The following is a 19,730-nucleotide window of genomic DNA, read 5'->3' as shown; positions in this document are numbered from 1 at the left end:
AAAAATGTTGACCCTCCAAGACAAACTAATTTTTTTATGTATACATAAATATAATATAATATAATATAATATAATATTTATGACAATTGATTATGTTATTATCATGTAAAATCATTTATTTTAATATATTGTTTTTAAACATAACGTTTTATATATTAAAAATTTATAACAATGTTTTCTTTTAATTTTCAAAAATTTAGTTTTACATTAAATTACTTTTTAAATGTATTTATATACATCCAAATTTATTCTATTACCCTAATCAAATCTACTACAGAATTTTCGTTCTATTAGTATTCTCACTTACTCTTCTTTTAATCTAATCAACCTTACTCTCTAATTTTTTTTTCTTTTCTTTTTTACTCTTCCTGAACCGAAGGAAAGCAGTAAGCAGAATAAAGTTATCAAGTATCTTTTTCCTTACTTTCTTTCTTTTTTAATCTAGAGTGGCAGGCATTTGAAAATAATATTTATGTTTAGTGTTTAGCGATTTCGGTATTAATGAACTGCAAAAAAGTCTACAATGAGCACTAAAAAAATGAACATAATGACATCCATTCTGAACGATGGAATACTCTTACTCCGATCAGAGTACAAATAGCTACCAATCCAAAAGAAAGAAAAAAAACAACACTCCACAAATCAATAATTCCAGAAATACTTGCAGATTATTCGCCAAACCCAACTCTTTAACGAAATACATACAAGAACTGGCTGAGTTCAACCAGGGACGACATCCGAGCCCCAACAGAAAATGGCTACATTGATGATTTTTGGTCAGCTACACAAATATCAATGTTCAGCTGTCTTCCCCCATACATGATGTAATTTCATTGCTAATTCAGCAGCACGCCTTCTTTCTGAATGACTGAAAATGCTCAGGTTCAAGGCCTCCTGAATTGCCGATAAAAGTTGTTCCTTGGTTTCAATAGAGATAGCAATGCAATTTGGTCCATGGATAGTACTCATTTCAACAATCTAAAATAAGATTACCATAAATGTTCAGATTTCACAAAGTTACTTGGTAGCACAGAGTAGTAAACAGCATATAAATTCAAAGACAGAAGTGCCCCACTTTTACCATCAACATTTTTTCACATGGCATAAAAAGCATAAATAACCATCAAAAGAACACTGAGATCTGTATAGATTTTAAAGATACAGTCATTTATTCCAAGGATGCAACTTAATGAAAGGAGCGCAGAATTCAAAATGATAATAATAGATCGATGTGCAATACATAATAAGAGTGAGTGAACTTGCCTGTTGAATCCAGGGGATTACCATACTAAATAATTTTCCTTCCAGAAGATGTGATGCTAAAATGCTAAGAAGAGCATTGATTGTCTTCACTGATAAACTTTCGACAACTGGACCAGTAGTATTCAGAAGCTCAACGAGAATAAGCTCATCATTAAAACACAAAGCTTCCATATATGCAGTATTTAGATCCCCTTCACATACAAGACGTTTTACATGCTTCCAGCAGTTGCTGTTACTCTCAGAAGAGCCATTTCTGGCATTGGTTGTTCTGGTAGCCGAGAAGATACCATCATTTTTTACCAAGCCCATTCTTATTGTATCCTTCGCTGAGATGTTCAAAACATCCTTCTCTGTACCTTTTCTGGTAGGCTTGACCTTATAACTTTTCCACATATCTGAACTATCTTCAGAATGAATCCAGGGTTGGCTTCTTGAAATTGTCTTTTTCTCCCAGCTTTCAGAATTTTTAACTGACATAGTGCCTGATTGCTTATTATTAATTTCTACAGAGGGCCTTGGAGTGCAGATGGAGAACCTGGGAGAGGCAACATTTTCACTCTGCCTCCCTAATTTGGAGGTTTCAGAATAAGAATGCCTTCCTCCTTGAAAAGATTCTCTACTTAATTTATCAAAGACATTCTCTAAGCCTGTCATTCTTGACTGGATTGTTGAAAGGGCATCCATTATGCCAGTTGTAAACATCTGAAAAAGATTTGACAGTATGCTAAATAAAAGGTGTTCCATATACTGTGTGATGCATGACAAAAAATACAAAAAGTCCAGTAGAACAATAGTATGCCTATTTGTGTGTGCCAGAAGTTACAGAATTCATATTCCTTACGCAGGGTTCAGTTCATTGCCTTCGTTATTGGTATACGAGTAAGAGAAACATGCAAAACTAACTTAGGCACCAGTTAAACACTGTTAAAAAACAACGAAGCCTATGCTCAAGAAACCATCGGATAAAGGAAAATGACTAGCAACACCAGAGCAAAGAATTTAGAATCACGTGCTGTGAGTATACGTATCTATAATACCTGTAATTGGTGCATCATGTTAGCTTGTTTGATTTCAATATCTGAAAGTTGATTCTGAATACAAATCATTTCATTTGCCATTTGCATACAGCATTCATGTGTAGTTTGGCCACTTGGCTCTGTGACTGTAGAATCAGAACTACTAGGGTGTTGCCTCTTTACCGAGTAAACTTGTTCATCAGAACTTATTTCTTCACTATACCGTTGGCTTCTTGCAATTGGCTTCTGTACTCCACTATTTATAAAGCAGTCATGAGAAGCGGATAAAAACTTGGTCTCAAAGTTATCGGTTGCAAGATTAGAGACAGATGAACACTCCTGCTTGTCATCCATAGGCACATATTCATAACCAACATCTTGCATGCTTGTAACGTCGGCACTCATTGTTTCCAATGGCTTACTGGCAGAACAACTCTCTGATTCTTCATTCTGGAATTCCACCGCAGACTGGGGTCTGGGGAGTGCTACTTCAACATGCCAATCATCAGGTTTATGGTGAGGGTCCCTGGTATAACTTTGACATGTATTTTTAACAGACAAAGGAATCCTTCCCATAGTTGATTTCATATTAACTTTTTGGAGCCTGACATCTTTCTTTCTGGATTCAGTCGCACTGCTAAGATCAGAGGAGTCACCTCGGAAGATGTTTTCTGTGAAAAGCATGAGCAGAACAAAACATAAACCAGAAGCAATGGAAAGCATGTCGATGAATAGAAGGATAACTATCAGAAGGGCGCATCACAATTTCACAATATAGATAATGATGATGCCAAGGTGAGCAAAAGAAATTGGGTGCGAAGAAGTAGAAAAATGGTGTCTATTTTGCAGACATAAAATATCAAGTATTGTTGTCCAAGGAAGAGACACCATAGGTAAACCTTTTAAGGAGGATCCAGTTTCAGAAGGGTCGGGAGTATCGGGGGCCGGAAGACTTGTCCAATACTTTAGCGCTTGCAAAACGGCATCTCTAACTGGTTTTACCTATAATACAACCAAGGATGAATAAGAACGTAATGAATGAGTCACAAGAAAGATGAATGTCAAAAAATTAGAAAAGCACCTTGTCAAATCGACACGACTCAAGGGACTGAACACAGGAAGCCCTGAAACATCCCAAGAAAGAAGCACCGCCCAGAGCAATTTCTGCCAGTGCCACAGACGCGGCTTTGCGTGTCGTCCAGTCACTGTGCTTTAGAGCGTCTTGGATACTGCCAATAGCAGCGGAGAGAATATTTTGGGTTGGAGCACCCCCAGCCTGAAAAATGAAAAAAGCTTGTAATTTTGCAGGCAATCTGGTGGGATAAAATTTAGATACAATTTCTTAGGTGTTTATTTGGTAATGTGAGTAATTAGTGGTAACTTGAAACCTAGAGTCAAAACTGAGATGACTCGTTAGGCTGAAATATCCTAGTGGCGATGGTGCACCCTGTAATTGCTTTAAGAGCTTATGGTAGAGTTTTGTTATCAGAAGTAGAGTTGTTAAGAAGTAGACTTCAAACCTAAATTCTAAACTTAACTCAACTTCATAAAACCACAGTGAGATTCACAATGATAAAGAATCAAATATCCTTATTTCTAGTCAAATGTAGGATCTCCAACAAGAATTTCAGTAGAGAAGTTGAATGCAAATATTGAATGCGGATATTATGGTGTATATGAATGAATGAAGGTAAAAGGAAAGGAAACCTGGATAAGGGTCTTGGTGAGGTCAAGGAGCGCAGGTTTAGCCATGAAATGAGGGTTTTTAAGAAACTTGAGAGTCCTGAGAAGCAACTTGTGGAGGAGCGAAAGAGGAGGATGGCGGGTGTTGTGAATGATACGGGCGAGGCAGAGAGCAGAGGCGGACTGAACATGCCGGTTCTGTTCGCCGAGAGCCTCGAAAATGGGTCTGACGAGAAGGAGAAAGACCTTGTCCTTGTGGGAGAGGGCGAGGCCCAACTTGGAGGCGAGAAGAGCAACGGTGTTGACGCAGACATCTCTGACGACAGAGTCAGGGTCCCTGAGGCGCTTAACGATGCTGGCGACCATCTTGGGAAGGTGCGGAAGGAGGAGGATGTCGTAGTGAGTGGCCAAGGTTCCCATCAGCCTCACGCACTCCTTTCTTATGGAAGCCTTCTGCTCCCACTCCGTCTCCAGAATGCAAGACAGGAACGGCCATATCCCTTCAGGCCTCAAACCCTGCGCCACACGATCTAGCTCCTCCGTTCCAATTTGCTGGGTGTCGCGATCCCCCACCTTGTTCAGCGCACACACTATTCTCTGCTTCAGCTCCAAACCACCACCACCGCCGCCACCACCACCCTGTCCCTTCTTCATCTTCCTCTCCTTCGCTTCAGATCAGCATTCCATAAGGATACTTGAGATATTATTCAAATTTCAAATCGGAGCGAATCTCCAAATTCACCTCGGGTTGGGCAAAATCTGTCCCCCGCACGCCGACAGAGAAGGAGAAGATGAAGAAGAAGGCACGCTCATGCTCATTTCTATTTTACTATCAGAGATGATAGAGAAAAAGTGAAATACAGAAGGAAATTCAATTTTTGTTACTGCAATTCTCTTTAAAATTCTCTTTATCTCCTTGTCCTTTCAATTACTAATTCATTTTTGTCTCACTACTTCAAATTTCGCGCCCTGCCCATCAATTCGAATTTCTGCCTTAGAAGAACCCTAGGGAATTTCTTTATACACCCCATAATTTTTTCCTGCACCCCTATAATTCTGTAAATCCTAAAAATACTCTTCTAAATTCATTATTTTTATTTTTATTTTCAATTTTGGATGGTAAAATCCAGAAATTTTTCAGATTACAAAATCTAGAATATAACATTTGTAATTTTGTGAACTCTGAATTGAGCAATCCAAAATATAATATAAAAATTGTACTCCAAATCATGAAGCTTAAAGGCATGACTCTCTTTGGTTCCATGGAAAGAAGAAAAATTTCAGTTAGAGGCCTTACGAGTACGAGAGTATGCCTTATTAGTACGAGAATAATTGTTTTGTAAGTATTTTTGCATACCTTTGAAGTATGTGTTTTGAAATAGTTTTCCATTACCTTATGAACTTGATGTTCTTGGTTATTAATCAGAAGTGAGTTTTTTCTTCTTCTAGATTTTGCAATCTAAAACACTCTCCCATGATACAATACATTATTGAATCCACAATGTAAATTGTCGCTTTAGGAATGCATATTTCACAATGTTGAAAATCTGCACTTAATATATTTTTATATGGACCTTTCTCGATAATATACTTAGATCACGAATTCTGAAAGAAATTTCTAACACGATTCTAAATATCTACAATAAGTATTTTCAATATGAAAACACATGAGCCAACTCTGCTCACCATAGGTTTGAGTCGGGTTGGGTTGGAAAAAATACATTTTTTTTTAATGTAGGTCAAACTGTACCCAACTCACTTAACTCACAAGTTAAAAGGGTTTGAGCTGGTTTGGAGGTGGATTGGCCTATAACCCACCATCAACAACTTTTAATGAGAGGCGTTTAACAGTGAGTAATAGAAAAAACTTACAGGCATTCTCCACCAGTTTGCTCTGCTTTCTTTTTTTAGCTATAATTGAACTCGTTAGTTACAAGCATTTCAAGAGAGACATGGAAATAAAAGAAAAATAGGTCGAAACAATAATATTATTTATTATTTTTTCTTTTAGTGTCTACAGATCGAAATAATTGGGACAACACCTAATTAAGTCGATATTAACGGGCTTGTAATACATGGGATCGATATTCTCCCAACGCCCAAATGGGGAATATGTTTCTGTATGCCGAGTATGAGATCATGCAATTCTTGTTGAACACTCCCATTATTTCCTGAAATCATCATGATAAAGTAAGATCAAAATTGTTTAAACACCTGACGAAGTCAACTATACATTTTTTTCTTAAAGTGAATAAAAAAATATGCATCATCTACTATTGATTTCAATTAAAATCACTTGAATTTTAAATAACTTTAAATCAGGAGTAGATGCATGCTTACTTTCTCACTCGCTTACTTTACACATTTAAACACTTTATGTAAACAATACACAGTGTGTGTAAATAATAAATAAAAACAAAGTAAACCTTCATACCTGTTGGGGAAAGTCACCGTCCTCCATTTGGGTATTTATCAAGTATGCAGCTGCCCGGTGCAGTGGAGTCGGATCTCTCTTGGCCTGTTTCATTATTAACAAAGCAGTAGAACAATATAAGTACAATCTTGACATCATTTTTATTTACTACTTCTCCGGCACAATATGGAAGGGTCAGGTATAAGTATGTAAAGCAGAATGCATTGACAAAGTATCCAATTATTTGGGAAAATGTCAAACGTTCAATTATTCGATTAGGATAGAATTTAGAAACCCACTTCACCTACAACATTGCTTGAATCTTATGATTTACATCTTCATCTTGTATGACCTCCAATTTCACTTGTAAGCTAGGATTAATGTGCCTCTTGCTAAATTTATATTTCATATACTCCTTCTTACTCTTACTACGGAAAAACCTGCTATATGGCTCACCCTCCATGATAGCAACATTGGCCCAGCTCTTATTGGTCCAAGCGTAACACCAAACACCCCTTTGGGTAGGAGGACTTTGTGCACTAAAAGGATGAGCTATGCACCGGATTCCGCAATCTGTCAGAGATTCCCATTAATGAGCTTTCATAAGTTTATTACGAATATGTTATTTTTCTTCTCTCACCTTTCTGCTGCAATTGCTGGTAATTACTTTTCGTACATATATCCATGTATGGCAATCTTGAATGATATGAGAAGTATTATCCAGAATTTCCTTTTTCATAGGAGGCTCGTTTTCCTTTGCACTCTCCCCTTTTCAGCTCATATAACTATCTACCTTGCAGGCCGGATCTGAGGATAGTCTAAAGGTGTTTTGGTAATGGACTCATAAATGGAATGGACCTAAAAAATTATTAGCTTTGTCATTTGAAAAAAAATGATTTTATTGAAGAAAGTACCTTTATTATAGAGAATCAAATTTTGTATGCGTAGGGTTGTTATTTTTTTTTTTAAAAAAAAGAGAGGTTAAGTTTCATATTTTAATTTTTTTACATGTTTACATATTAAAATTAAAATTGATATACATGGAAGTCTTTTATTTATTATTTTGTCATGAGTTCACAAAATATCGGGACCGGTCCTGCACCTTGTTGTCTGAGATCTTCTCACCTCATGCTCATGCATATCCTTTATTTCTCTAACATAACCAAACATGCACTCCTTTCTTCTCTTGGCCATTCCACAATACCTCGCTAGACACCCTATCCCTATCATATGTCTTTTAATAAATATTAAATATATTTTTCTGGTTACTCGTGATACTTAGCAAGTGTCTTCATATTTTTCTATGTTTCAACTAAAAAAACAACGGTATTGGACCTAGCCACCTAGCCCTCTCCCTAAACTTTGCCTCCCTCCACCAACAAGCAATGAGGCACGATTGAGTTTTGACATCACATTTGGCATGTACATAATTATAAGCACATCAACTACCAACTGAAGGTAGAGGAAGATAGCTGATCATTCTTATACATTATCTTTAAGCTCCAATCAAGCTGTTATCACACATCACAGAAAGGAAATAAAGAATGAAAAACTAAATAGCATATTAACATGATATATAATATTATATGACAATATTAGTACGATTAATTATATTATATTATAAATTTATTCAGCCATGTGCATATCTATATCTAAGCTTAAAGGGTGGATGAGTACAAGAGTCTTCCACCTAATTAGGTCTGGGGAGAGTAGATGTAAGCAGCCTAACCCTAGCCAGCAGAGATGCTATTTCCAAGATTCAAACCTGTACAGGGCAGCAACCTTACACCCAGCACAACCCTTGTAGCTGTCTCTAAACTACTTAACTAAAAAGCAGAATCGTCCTTTCTAAAACTAATGATTAATTGTCCTACTATAATTGAAAAATGGGAGCTATGCAACAAACTCATCAATGGCTGCATTACAAAAGTGGTAAACTTTGCATCATACCTGTCCAGCATCAATAAGAGCCAACATAGCCCACCCAGTGTTTACCGCATGAGACCTGTTGCCTTCTAGATTTGAATACACCTGAACAAAGACAAATTGCTAGAAAGATTACTCAAGAAATCTCATCAATTAAATTGCAAAAAGTATCCAGCTCGGTGTTAATTTAAAATCTTGATGCAAAGTACATTTCTACAACCACCTGTAATAATTATGTTCATTATTTCATCTTCTTGAAGTGCGTTTTCCTTTTATATTATTTTACAGGTAACTACTACATTCCACTTCTCTAAGGACAAATATATGAAATTTATGTTTTACACAGAAATTGAGATAGTACTGCATTTCCCTCGGTGTTTAAAACAAATTGTGAAATTCTGAATCCACTAATGCTATTAATTTCATTGTACAGTTAACTACCCAGAACGCATTTGATGCCACCCATGCCAACAGTTGGCACGGACATCCAAAGGTACTGTAGGAATCGAGTTAATTGGGACATAGGGAGTGAGTTAGTAAACTACGGGCATCACTTGGGAAGTTGAATTCGATACCCGCTGTTATGAAATTCATTCTGCCATGATCAATAGCAGAACCAAAATTTGGTTTTAGAGGGAAACCCTTGAGGTTGTGGAATTTCTAATATCTCTTGCTCTGTTTGTTATTATTTCTCTTCTCTCCTTGTTTTTGCAGTTCTCTCTCTTTCTCTACTTTTCATCTCGGGGACCCAAACAAAATATCAACACTTTATTAACCACTTATACTACGTTTAGTAGAGAGGAAAGAAATAAAGAGAAGGAAAGCGAAAAGAAAGAGAAAGAGCTGAATATGAGTGAAAATAAAATAGGTGTGAAAAATAAAATCAAAATACGTATGTTTTAGGCTACATAGATGCACCTTTCTTACCTATGAAAGAGAGATGTTAATGTTTAGGTTTATCTTCTTTATAGCTTTATTAATGGTAGTGAATTTGAGAGCTGAGTAAGCTGATAAAAACGCCACTTGATAGGAAGCAAATAACTGTCTATGGAAAATACCCTAAAATTCTACCATTAAAGCTATAAAGCGTAAACATTGATATTCTTCATTCAATTTGTTTTGGTCGGCAATATTCTTCATTCATTGATTCATAGATAAGAAGGGTACATTTATACAGCCTAAAAATATACCAACAACTAAATGATGGTCCTGCAAGTGTCATCATCTCATTTTAGGGAATTAAACTATAAACTAAATATCATAAATAATATTCTAATATTTTGATTGTATCCTATAAAATCATTTAACCACAAGACAATGGTCATAGAAATATTGACTAGTTGGTGCTTGCCATTGAGCAGAGTGAAAAAAAAAACTGATATTGACATTAGAAACAACAAAGTTGACCTTATTTTGACAGGACAGATAACTCTCTCCCCAGCCACCGGAAGGCAGCTGCTTGGACAGCAGAAATTCACAAGCTTTCCTGATGCTTGAGCAATTACTGAAAGTCTTTCCAGCAGCAATCAATCCTTTTATACCAAACCAAGCACCATAAGTGAAGCAAACACCCCAAGAACCATACCTATTTAGCAGTTTGAGTGATTAGAGATAAACTTAACAAAGAAAGTTCAAAACAAATCCATGCAGAAATAGAAGCAGACAGGAAAAAAAAGAGTATACCAAATATGAGATGTATGCATACCCCAAAAAACACACTTCACCACTATACACAATATGAATAGAAAATTCCCAAATGGGAGGAGCATACCATGAACCATCTGAAGTTTGTATTTTTTCAATGAAGGCAGCAGCTTTCTCTATACAACGTTGTATTTCTTCTCGGCGATGTCCGGGATATAATTTCCTAAATGATGCCAAAGCTTGAATTGCTGCTGATGAGCATTCCACATAACTACAGAGAACATAAGGAGCCATCAAAAAGTTAAAATAAAAAATTAAAATGGTGGAGGAGGAATGCAAAAACTGATATTTAACAAGAATTTGATAGCTTACGGATAATCAATAACGATGTCACCAAATGTTTCAGCAGGATTGATTAACTGACAACGGAGAAAGCATTACCAATATCAACATTTTGAGCTTATATATTAAAATTAATCCAAAAAACAACCACCCAAATTCTCAGGACCAGTTATTGAGCCATAATTCTGAAACCTAAGGGTAAATCCAGTGAAACCAGAAAAAGGTTTGTTCATAAACTATTATTTAACTTGTATTTTCTTTCATAGCATCAATCCAAAATTGTGCTTTACAACCTGACAAAATGAATTGAAAAAATGCAGTCGTGATACTAAGTTATACGATTTTACTTGGAAGGATTAATCTGAAAGAAAGAAAATTTGTATGCAATTGATTGATTTGAAATAGTACATCAGTCTCTATATATAGAAAACTCTTAACACCTAAAGTAATAATTACATAGAGCTCTCTAGAATCTTCTAACAACTTTTAGTAGTACCCTTAATAACCTACTAACAACAATTTTAAAGTAATCTAGCTGTTTATTTCCAATTTTCAATCATAATTCATTTGTATAGAAAGGAGAATACCGGTAAACTTTTAGTAAAATTAAAGGATAATATATTATAATTGAAATTTATCTACAAGGTAACATATTTCATAACATACAAAGGGAACTCAAGGAACACTGCCTCTAAATTAGAAGCTTTAAAACAAGAAAGATGGATATTGTTATTCTTGTATAGGAAGATAAACATGCATAGCCTGCCATCACAATTTTCACATTTCGAAGAAGATATACTAAAATCTAATGAGAATAGGTTAAATGATGATAGAGGAGTACCTCCAACCAATTATAAGATCGTTTAAGCTCATATGTTGCAAAACCACCATCTTCGTTCTGCAAAGATAGGGAAAATGCTTTTGAATTTCAAAAACTGAAAATAAATACAGTAAATATATGTAAAAAATTAACTCAATTTCACCTCTTGTATATATAGTAATACTAAAATTGGTCAAATCACCAAGCTAAAATAATGTGTGTGAATAATTAAAAACTGAAAACAAACACATAAAATATATATAAAAAATAAATTCATGTTTATCTCTTCTACTACATTCTTGTATATATCATAACTCAAGTAGTAATAAAATTGACCAAATGACCAAGCTAAAAGAATCAATTCACTGGACTCAATGCATGAACAGATGTTACAACTTACAAAGGCAAATATACACATATAAACTCCATCCAAATTATTAGTCAAAATGGTGAGCAGCTATGTAAATGATAGCGAAAGCTCTCATCAAAGCAATGGAAACTAAGTTTAGTTCATTCTCAAACCAAAGGCTAATAGCATCTCACCATACGTTTAGGCTTGTGGAAATGAATGAGAAAGTACATATGTACACACACCACTGTACCCTAGTGGGTTTTTACTAGAAAAAATAATATTTCTGAAACTTAGGCATTATATATCAGGAATAAGTTTAACAAAAGACTACTATCATAACCGGTTAGCTAATCCACATCTAGCCCTTTTGCTGTTTCAAATTATGTTACAACTGAAGCTTCATCAATGTTTTAGAGAAAAAATGCATTTCATTTTCAAAATTAATAGTTAAGCAATATAAGAAACAATTTGCAGCAAAATATTACATGGTCAGGGACTTTAAAAGATCAGTGAAAAACTTAGTAATCTTATTGATATTAACATCATAAGTATTAGGGGTGGCAAACCAATCCATTTAATCCATCCATTATAAAAATATAAAAAAAAAAGATTGATTGGATCAAATCCATCCATTTTATTTTGTGGACAAGTAATGATCCATCCATTATTCATCAAAATTCAATGGATCCTCCTATCAATTCTTAATTAATCCAACCAATTTTCTCATAACTAAATCTTAAATTTACCTTTCTAAGAAGTTTTCAAAACCATTTTTTAAATTTTGTTTTAAAAAAGTTTATTTTTGAATCTTATTAAAATATAATTTTAATCTTTTTTAAATATTACATTTATGGATGGATTGGAAACTCATCCATGAAAACATTGTTAATAGATGGATTGAATTAGATTTTTTATTAAATGCATCAGATTTTTAATGGATCAAAATGGATTAATAAAATTTCTTTTATCCGATCCATACAATTTGACACTCCTAATAAATATGAAAGGAACCAATAGTAACAAGTAATAGCATAAAATGATATACATGGTATACTTTCTCAAACTATTCAGATTATCTGGTTCGAATCATGATAAGTTTAGCTACCTGTAGTGAGAGAATGACATTTACTGAATCATATAATCGCTTCACCTCCAATGGCTCACCAACTACTTCTGGTGCAATTTTGGATAATGATAGAACAGCCTGAAAAAAAACACATGAATAAAGAGAGAAGAATCAAATAAGAAAGTCTAACTTGTTTTTATTAATAATTACTTTCAGTCCTTCAGCTGTGCAATCAGAAATTGGCCATCCATGATCTGCAGTTGAAAAAGGCCAAGCACCTTTTGAAATGTGACGATACCATTTATTAAGATCACCTGGACAATCTTCTAAAACCTTTCAAATGAGAAAAATTCTTATCAACAAGGGCAAATCAATGCGACTTATAAAGATAAATTCAAAAGAACACCTGTGAGTTCTTAATATAGGTATGGGCTTTTCTTATAGTTGGACCAAATTCTTCAATGAGGTTAGTTGAAATAATAGCTTGGACAGCAAAAGCAGTATCCCATAGTTGACTTCCATTGTAGCCCTGCAACAAAAAAATGGTTAAAAGTTAAACTTGTAACTCTGTTTTAATAGACTCTAACATATGACATTAAGAAAAGCTCATTTCTGCAGTAACATTGGTTCCACATATTACATTATAAGGAGACAGCATTATAGTATAGGATGTCTATATTATTCCCAATCATCTGTGAATATGTCCAATAGAATAAAAAAATCACTTAATCATTTTGACAAGGGGAAAATAAGTTGATTTATATGTTCACCTGCATTTTCATTCCATCTTCAGCAATCCATAGATAATCATAAATTCTTGGAAGATGCAACTTGAAGGCCTCAGAATTTGGATCTTCCACCCAGCAGCAAAGCATATTTAACACCTGAATAATAACCATTAAGAATAATAATAACTAGGTAGTTAGTATTCCTAAGCATTTACTGGTTTAGATGGAAATATAAATTAATCTTTATAAGTGGAGAATGGAAGGGAACGCAATGAAAATAAATTGAGGTAGAGGACATAAATGGTCATCCCAGCAGAAGAAAACTACGAATAGTTTATTAGAATGTCAGTATTCTCACGCTCCTACTAACAGCTGGAAATTTAAAGAACAATCAACATTTTGAAGGGAGGCCCTAGCTGCCTGACTCCTTTCAACAATTACCTTATTTACAGGACCTATGCAAATGTATCGTGTATTCTCATCTTCATAATGTATATGTTCCATTGTTGAAGTAATAGCCTTTTCCCTTAACTTTTTGCCAGGCCAATGCATCAGAATTGGCTCAAGGAACTTGTGTAGAGATCCCCAAAGAATATCCTGCACGAGTGGGTGAGGATAGTACAAGTCTTCCTGCACAAGAGCAAAGTCAATCCATCTCTAATTCTTATCTACAGCACTATTAAATTGGTAGGTGGAAGTTAGAGATATCAAATGCCAAAATTTATTTGTAGAGAAATAAAACCATTCATGTAACTTCACCCATAACCAAGTAGTGATAAAGAGTTCAATTATTGCTAACCCATTTAGCACATCATTGCCCAACTTTCAAGTACAAATGGTTCATCCCCAAAGATATAAAAATCATTATTGACACTGGATAAGATAGCCCATAGCAAGGGGTTATAGAGGGAGCAAAGTTTGTCCTTAGGATATGGTTGGCATTGTGATAAAATAGAATTCTAGAAACAAATTGGTTATGAAGTGACAAAAGAAGTAGAATGTAGTAATAGTAACATCATGATTGACATTATTATGACAAGATTTGGTGATGGTGATGACATAAAAGTAATACTTAATGCTCAGGCAAGTTCCAGCATCAAATGAACAGGAAACCTGACATATGGTTCCAGCAGAAAAAGAAGCCAAAGAGAGAGGGGTAATGTCCGAATGCTACTTTCGATGCAATGATTAGTATGATTAGATCAAGGATATTCTATTGTGGGCCTCAAATTAAAAAAGCTAGTGAAACAATTGTACAATAATTTCAAAGACCCAGTTTAGCAGTTTCACTAACCTTTGCACACAAATTGCGAGCTTGATCCCAGTCAATATCATGATATGGTACAGTATAAAGCTCTTTTCTCAAAGATAATATTGTCGGTGTGATTGGGCCAACAAACCTCTTTCCATATAAGTAGGACATTGGCAAATAGACCATCCGGCAGTGACACCACATCTTTCCTGTAAGAAAAAAAATTATTTATTTCCAAGCTTACAAAAGAATGAATGGAACATCAAACTATGTTCAAGATGACAGAAAACAACCAATTTAATAATGAAAGCATTTCACAAAAATTCATGAATATCAAGTTTTTCTCAGGAACACAATATACGACAAGAAATCATGAACAAATGCTTTCTTTGAAAAAATCCGGATACAATATGCCAAGAACCAACTTAAGCTTTGAGGTGAAGGCAGGCATATAAATGATTTTACATTACATCTCAATGCATGCCCTCATGCAAGAGTGCTTTTGGACTTGAAAGCATGGATAGTGCACAGGCCCACCTACCTTGTGCCAAAGCTCCACCTTTTATAAGAAGAATGAAGATGGCAAGGAGCGGACTTCAGACAATGCCATGCCAGGAACCAACCAACAACTCCATAAACTTAAGCTTTAGGTGAATGCATATGAACAGTTTTACATTAAATTTCTAGCATAGTATGTAGGTTCTTTATCGCTGAATATTATTATTTGTGCAATAGCTTTCTTTTTTCTTCCAAAACTAAAATTCATACAGCAGAACTAGACCACGAAAGGTCTCTGAGAGACTGAACAACAAAACAAAATTTCCAGTATAAACATTGGATAATAAATCTTCTATACAAATTTAAGAGAGCGTGTTCAACCCAAACTAAACTTATTTCTATAACAACAAACTCAGGTTTTTCAATTAATTTGGCAGGATTCTACAGCCATTATTATTCTATAAAATATTCATTCCTCTTAACTTGACCACATTAGGGGGGCGGGAGGTGGAATAATTTGACAAAGAGACAAAGGTTAGTCTTATTGATCAGAACACACTAATACATTTGTAGGGATTATTGACAAAAGCATTGCTAGTTTTAGAAACAGTTCATATTAACATTGTTAACCAGTTAAGTGGCTGGTTGTTCCTACCCCGTAAATATTTTTGTCACATTTCCTTTTTGTAGATTTCCCCAATGTGTCTTCTCTGTGAACAAATTAAAGCATATGCAAATGGAATAAAGAGCAAGAACCTGGATGAAATGGCAGAATGTATGGAAGGAGCCATATCTCAGGGGGCAGGGGATTATTTCCAGACCATTCGTACACTCCAAGTACCTATCCCACAAAAAATTTAGACATAAATACACCACAACAACAAATCTATCATCATAATAAGGTTAACATCTTAACTGAAAGCCACATCTTCCCCCATGACGTAATTAACGTAGCACCGCCATGCCCTAGAATCCAGTCACGTGCCTTCTCCATCTCCCCCTGTCCATCATTAGGACCCTCACCAAGCAATCTCAGAGTAACATAACTCAAGACAGAGCCAAACATGGTGCTTGGACCTTCAATATGCAAACCCCATCCACCATCCTTATTCTGCAGTTACATTTAAAATTAGGAGAACTACAGGGAGAAGCTCATAGATTAAGGGGCAAAATGATGTGAAGTCCTTACTTGATGGTTATAGAGGTAACGACATATTTCCTTTTTATGCTCTTCAGTTAAGACTGCATTGAGTGCCCCAGTAATTGACAGAGTAATCACCTGTTTAATTGTGTACCCCACAGAGTATAGGGATCTCATCATGGTTATCAACGGGGACAGAAGAAAAAAAGTCTAAATACCAAACCAAATGAAAACAGAAAATGTAGTAGGCAATGGCTAAGTGTTGTCCAGAATATTGGTAATTGACAAATAAGATGAAGTGTTGAACACATGACTTACCAAGCCAGGCATCAGAAACATGGGACCTCCATAATCTCCCGGCCAGTGTCCGTCATGACACTGGAGAGTTGAATGGAAAGTTACAGCCCTTCTTAAAGTTTTAGTCACAACCTCTTCGGTCACATCCTGAATATCTTCAACCCCGACTTTGGGTAAGACTTCCTGAATTGGGTTCTCTCTTGCAAACTACGTTGTTTTAGACGGAAGAAAGATGGTTTTAAAACACTTAAACAGTGAAAAGAGTTTATACGAGAAATGAAACAAGTTTGACAGCATAGTAAATGAGTAAAAAATGATACGAAATAAAATCCAATGGGATAAGTTTAACAAATTATTAAAATGAAGAAGCGCATGCAGAGGTATTGTGAGAGAGAAATTGAACGAAGGAGAAGAGAGACCTGCAAGCGCATGAGTAGATCAGAGCTGTGTTTGTTGGTAAAGCGATTATCGTGGAAATTCTGGCGAGCTTTCTCAATCTCGAGGAGATCTTGCGGTGATCCGAGCTTAGGGTCGAACTCCCAGACCTGTCTTCCGACGTGATTGTTGAGCGAGCGAAGCCATGGACTTCCTCCCTCCGCAAACTTGAGCTTCCACATTGCTGATTCTGAAAAGGGGAAGAAACGAATTCATTGCAATTCGCAACTGAATGGAAAAAACAGATTACAGTAATTGAGAGTGAAGTGGCAATTGGAACAGCATGAACCTGTGTTTGCTGGGAAGATTCAAATCGAATCAAATGAAATCAAATTGGGGAAGGAGAAATGCAATGCAATGCAATCCAATGCAGTGGTTATTGACTCAGTATTTGCTTCCACTGCAAAAATATAGCATCTGCGAGAAATGCATTACGGAACGAACATTGGAAGCGTTCAAATCCCTGCGATTGATTTATAAGAAACAAGAAGTGGCACTGAGGCGGGGGCGGAGGTAGCAAGGCACCCACAAAACAACTGCCACTGGGGTCAATGAAGTTCCCGTGCGTGGGTTTTGCAACTTTTTTTTTATTTTATTTTTTCTACGCGTCTTAACACTTGTACACGGGTAGGTAGATGACAATTTCCGTGCTTCCAAGTGTTGGACACTTACATTTCATCCGTAAAAGTAAAAATGTTAATCAAATCTTCCTTAAAATGTAAAATTAATTTCAATCTCATCCAATTTTTTTGTGCTTTGGGGTTATTCCTATGCTTATCTGCCTAATATGTAATTAAAATAATTAAAATTGGAGTTATGTGTTAGTTATACATTAATTTTGTGTGTTATTTTTACAACGAGTTGGAGACACTAATAATAATTGATTTTTTTATACACGTTTTTTCTTGTATTTTTAAACGTTCGAATTTTAGCTCTCAATCGAACATATATATGTAAAAGGTTATTGTTCTCGGTCAAGGGTTGAGACCTAAAGAATTATTGAGAAAATTCGCCTTATTCTTTCCTATCGGACGGTTGTACTTTTTTTGGCTACCTCCCTTGTTCCTTTTTGTCCTCGGCTTCCTATTTCCTGATGATTCCTAAATGGAGGTATTTGCAGAAGACACTCCGACGCTCAAGTCAGTAAAAAGGTTCGGCATTCGGTTGTCAGGGTACTGTAGATAATGATGTACCTGCTTTTTGGAATATGTGTTATTTATATTACCTTTGGTGGGCTTTCCTTATTGAGCCAATTTAAGGGGTTGGATCGTGATTAGGGTTGCATTACCTATCTCTTAATCACGAATTAGCTTTGTTGACCTAGTTGAGCGTAATTGGGTTTGAGTTATTGGTCGGTCCATCGGACGTGGGTTTTGACTATATTCGGTCGACCCAATGATGGGGTTTGAGACGTTACATTTGTTGTACGACCCTCACCAGTACAATTATCTTACGCTGAGGTGAGTATTTAGTATTCAGGTAGGTACAATTAATGATATAATAATAACATACATTTGTTTTGTCTGTGTATGTCTATTTATACTTGTGATGGATACTTACTATTTATTATTGAATCGTGATTAGCATGCATAATTGTGATTAAGAACGTATTACTTAATTCTTCATATGATTTAGCTTGTGCTAATTATCATTTTTATCTTAACGCATTCCCACAAGTCGTCATCTGATACTGGAATTATGGGAATTGTCGGATCCAAACCGATACACTTTCTCATTCCCTTATATGGACCGGTGAGCATCCAATACTAGAATTGTGGGAATTGTCGGACCTAGACTGATACACTTTCTCATTCCCTTATAACGATCGGTCGACATCCCATACTGGAATTGTAGGAATTATCGGACCCAGACCGATACACTTTCTCATTCCCTTAAAATTATAGTATTTTATAAAAAAAATATAAAAAATTGAAAGAAATAAAAAAAAACAAGCAATGTTATTGAGAAATTAAACAAAAACATTAAAATAAATTGTTACATAAATCTAAAATTGGTTTCCTTAATTAGTTTCCTACTCGTTGTGCTTGTAAAAGGAAAAACTAAAGGCAATTATTCTGTGCTTAATTCAGAACAAGTACATTCAAGTGGATCCCTCCATGAAACAAGGTACGATTAGATTCAACCCTTTTACTCAGCTGCAAGAAGTTAGACCCTATATTTCCAAAACAGTTCATTTTTTAACCATTAAATGTAATTTATTAATGACTAAAGAATGTTCTCATAATATAATGATTTATTTTAGTTCCTATTTTTTAATTCTCAACTTTAATTAATGTATAAATTATACTCAATTAATCACTTTCCAAATATAATGCTATGTGTGCACAATAACTAACATGAGAATAAATGAATAATAAAACAACTATTCCTGCCAATCAAATTGCACTCAATTAATTTAATTTATGTAAGCAATTAAAAGAAGATAAAAGTTACTATTATAGAAGGGAAATAAAAATAGTAATTATAAAATGACACAATAGGAATAAACTTTTCTCTTGAATAAAAGTTCATGAGTTGAAATCTAAAGTAGAAGGAAAATAAAAAAGAATTAAAAATTCTGAAATTTTCAAACAATTACACGTGAAAATATTACAATTTCTTACAAAAAAGAGATTACTAAAACAAAAAGGTTTATCTTTTTATTTTAAAATAAAATTTAGTACTCATATTAGTCATATATAGTACACTAAAAGAAATAATTGTGAATCTTTGTACAGATTAATTTAAAACATTCAAAGAAATTTTGAAACAGGAAGTATTACTATTGAAATTGGATTTTCTTTTATAAACTTATGATAAAAATTAAATTAAATAAATTCATTTTAATTTTTTA

At 34.9% G+C, this 19,730-nt stretch overlaps 2 protein-coding genes across 2 annotated transcripts; both read right to left on the bottom strand.

Moving 5' to 3' along the window:
* Positions 1-531: 531 nt before the first annotated feature.
* On the bottom strand, positions 532-4,880 carry LOC137838205 (ARM repeat superfamily protein). Its single transcript, XM_068647461.2, has 6 exons — positions 3,987-4,880; positions 3,361-3,555; positions 3,179-3,281; positions 2,301-2,950; positions 1,264-1,965; positions 532-978 (listed from the first exon to the last, which is right to left on the bottom strand). The coding sequence occupies exons 1-6, from the start codon at positions 4,614-4,616 to the stop codon at positions 793-795; spliced, it is 2,466 nt and encodes an 821-aa protein (XP_068503562.1). The 5' UTR covers positions 4,617-4,880; the 3' UTR covers positions 532-792.
* Positions 4,881-5,921: 1,041 nt separating this feature from the next.
* LOC137838206 (cycloartenol synthase) lies at positions 5,922-17,565 on the bottom strand. The gene is made up of 19 exons (XM_068647462.1): positions 17,166-17,565; positions 16,861-17,066; positions 16,463-16,648; positions 16,193-16,282; positions 15,920-16,114; positions 15,760-15,844; positions 14,548-14,714; positions 13,695-13,883; positions 13,296-13,409; positions 12,932-13,054; positions 12,736-12,858; positions 12,565-12,663; positions 11,129-11,185; positions 10,318-10,364; positions 10,073-10,216; positions 9,709-9,886; positions 8,326-8,406; positions 6,397-6,480; positions 5,922-6,133 (listed from the first exon to the last, which is right to left on the bottom strand). Exons 2-19 carry the CDS (start codon positions 17,056-17,058, stop codon positions 6,020-6,022), a joined length of 2,274 nt encoding a protein of 757 aa, XP_068503563.1. The 5' UTR covers positions 17,059-17,066; positions 17,166-17,565; the 3' UTR covers positions 5,922-6,019.
* Between the last annotated feature and the right edge of the window lie 2,165 nt (positions 17,566-19,730).

This window comes from Phaseolus vulgaris, chromosome 4, assembly GCF_051622355.1.
Source record: "Phaseolus vulgaris cultivar YP4 chromosome 4, ASM5162235v1, whole genome shotgun sequence".
Classification (NCBI taxonomy): Eukaryota; Viridiplantae; Streptophyta; class Magnoliopsida; order Fabales; family Fabaceae; genus Phaseolus; species Phaseolus vulgaris.
This window is presented reverse-complemented; position numbering and strand designations above follow the sequence as displayed.

Excerpts from the sequence above, each read along its gene's own strand:
- LOC137838206 (XM_068647462.1), bottom strand. The coding sequence starts at position 17,058 with ATGTGGAAGCTCAAGTTTGCGGAGGGAGGAAGTCCATGGCTTCGCTCG. Across the intron at positions 16,283-16,462 it reads TGTTTCTGATGCCTGGCTTG|GTGATTACTCTGTCAATTAC; the intron begins GTAAGTCATGTG and ends ACAATTAAACAG. Across the intron at positions 13,410-13,694 it reads GCATAGGTCCTGTAAATAAG|GTGTTAAATATGCTTTGCTG; the intron begins GTAATTGTTGAA and ends GTTATTATTCAG.
- LOC137838205 (XM_068647461.2), bottom strand. The coding sequence starts at position 4,616 with ATGAAGAAGGGACAGGGTGGTGGTGGCGGCGGTGGTGGTGGTTTGGAG. Across the intron at positions 3,282-3,360 it reads AGTCGTGTCGATTTGACAAG|GTAAAACCAGTTAGAGATGC; the intron begins GTGCTTTTCTAA and ends GTTGTATTATAG. Across the intron at positions 1,966-2,300 it reads ACATGATGCACCAATTACAG|ATGTTTACAACTGGCATAAT; the intron begins GTATTATAGATA and ends AATCTTTTTCAG.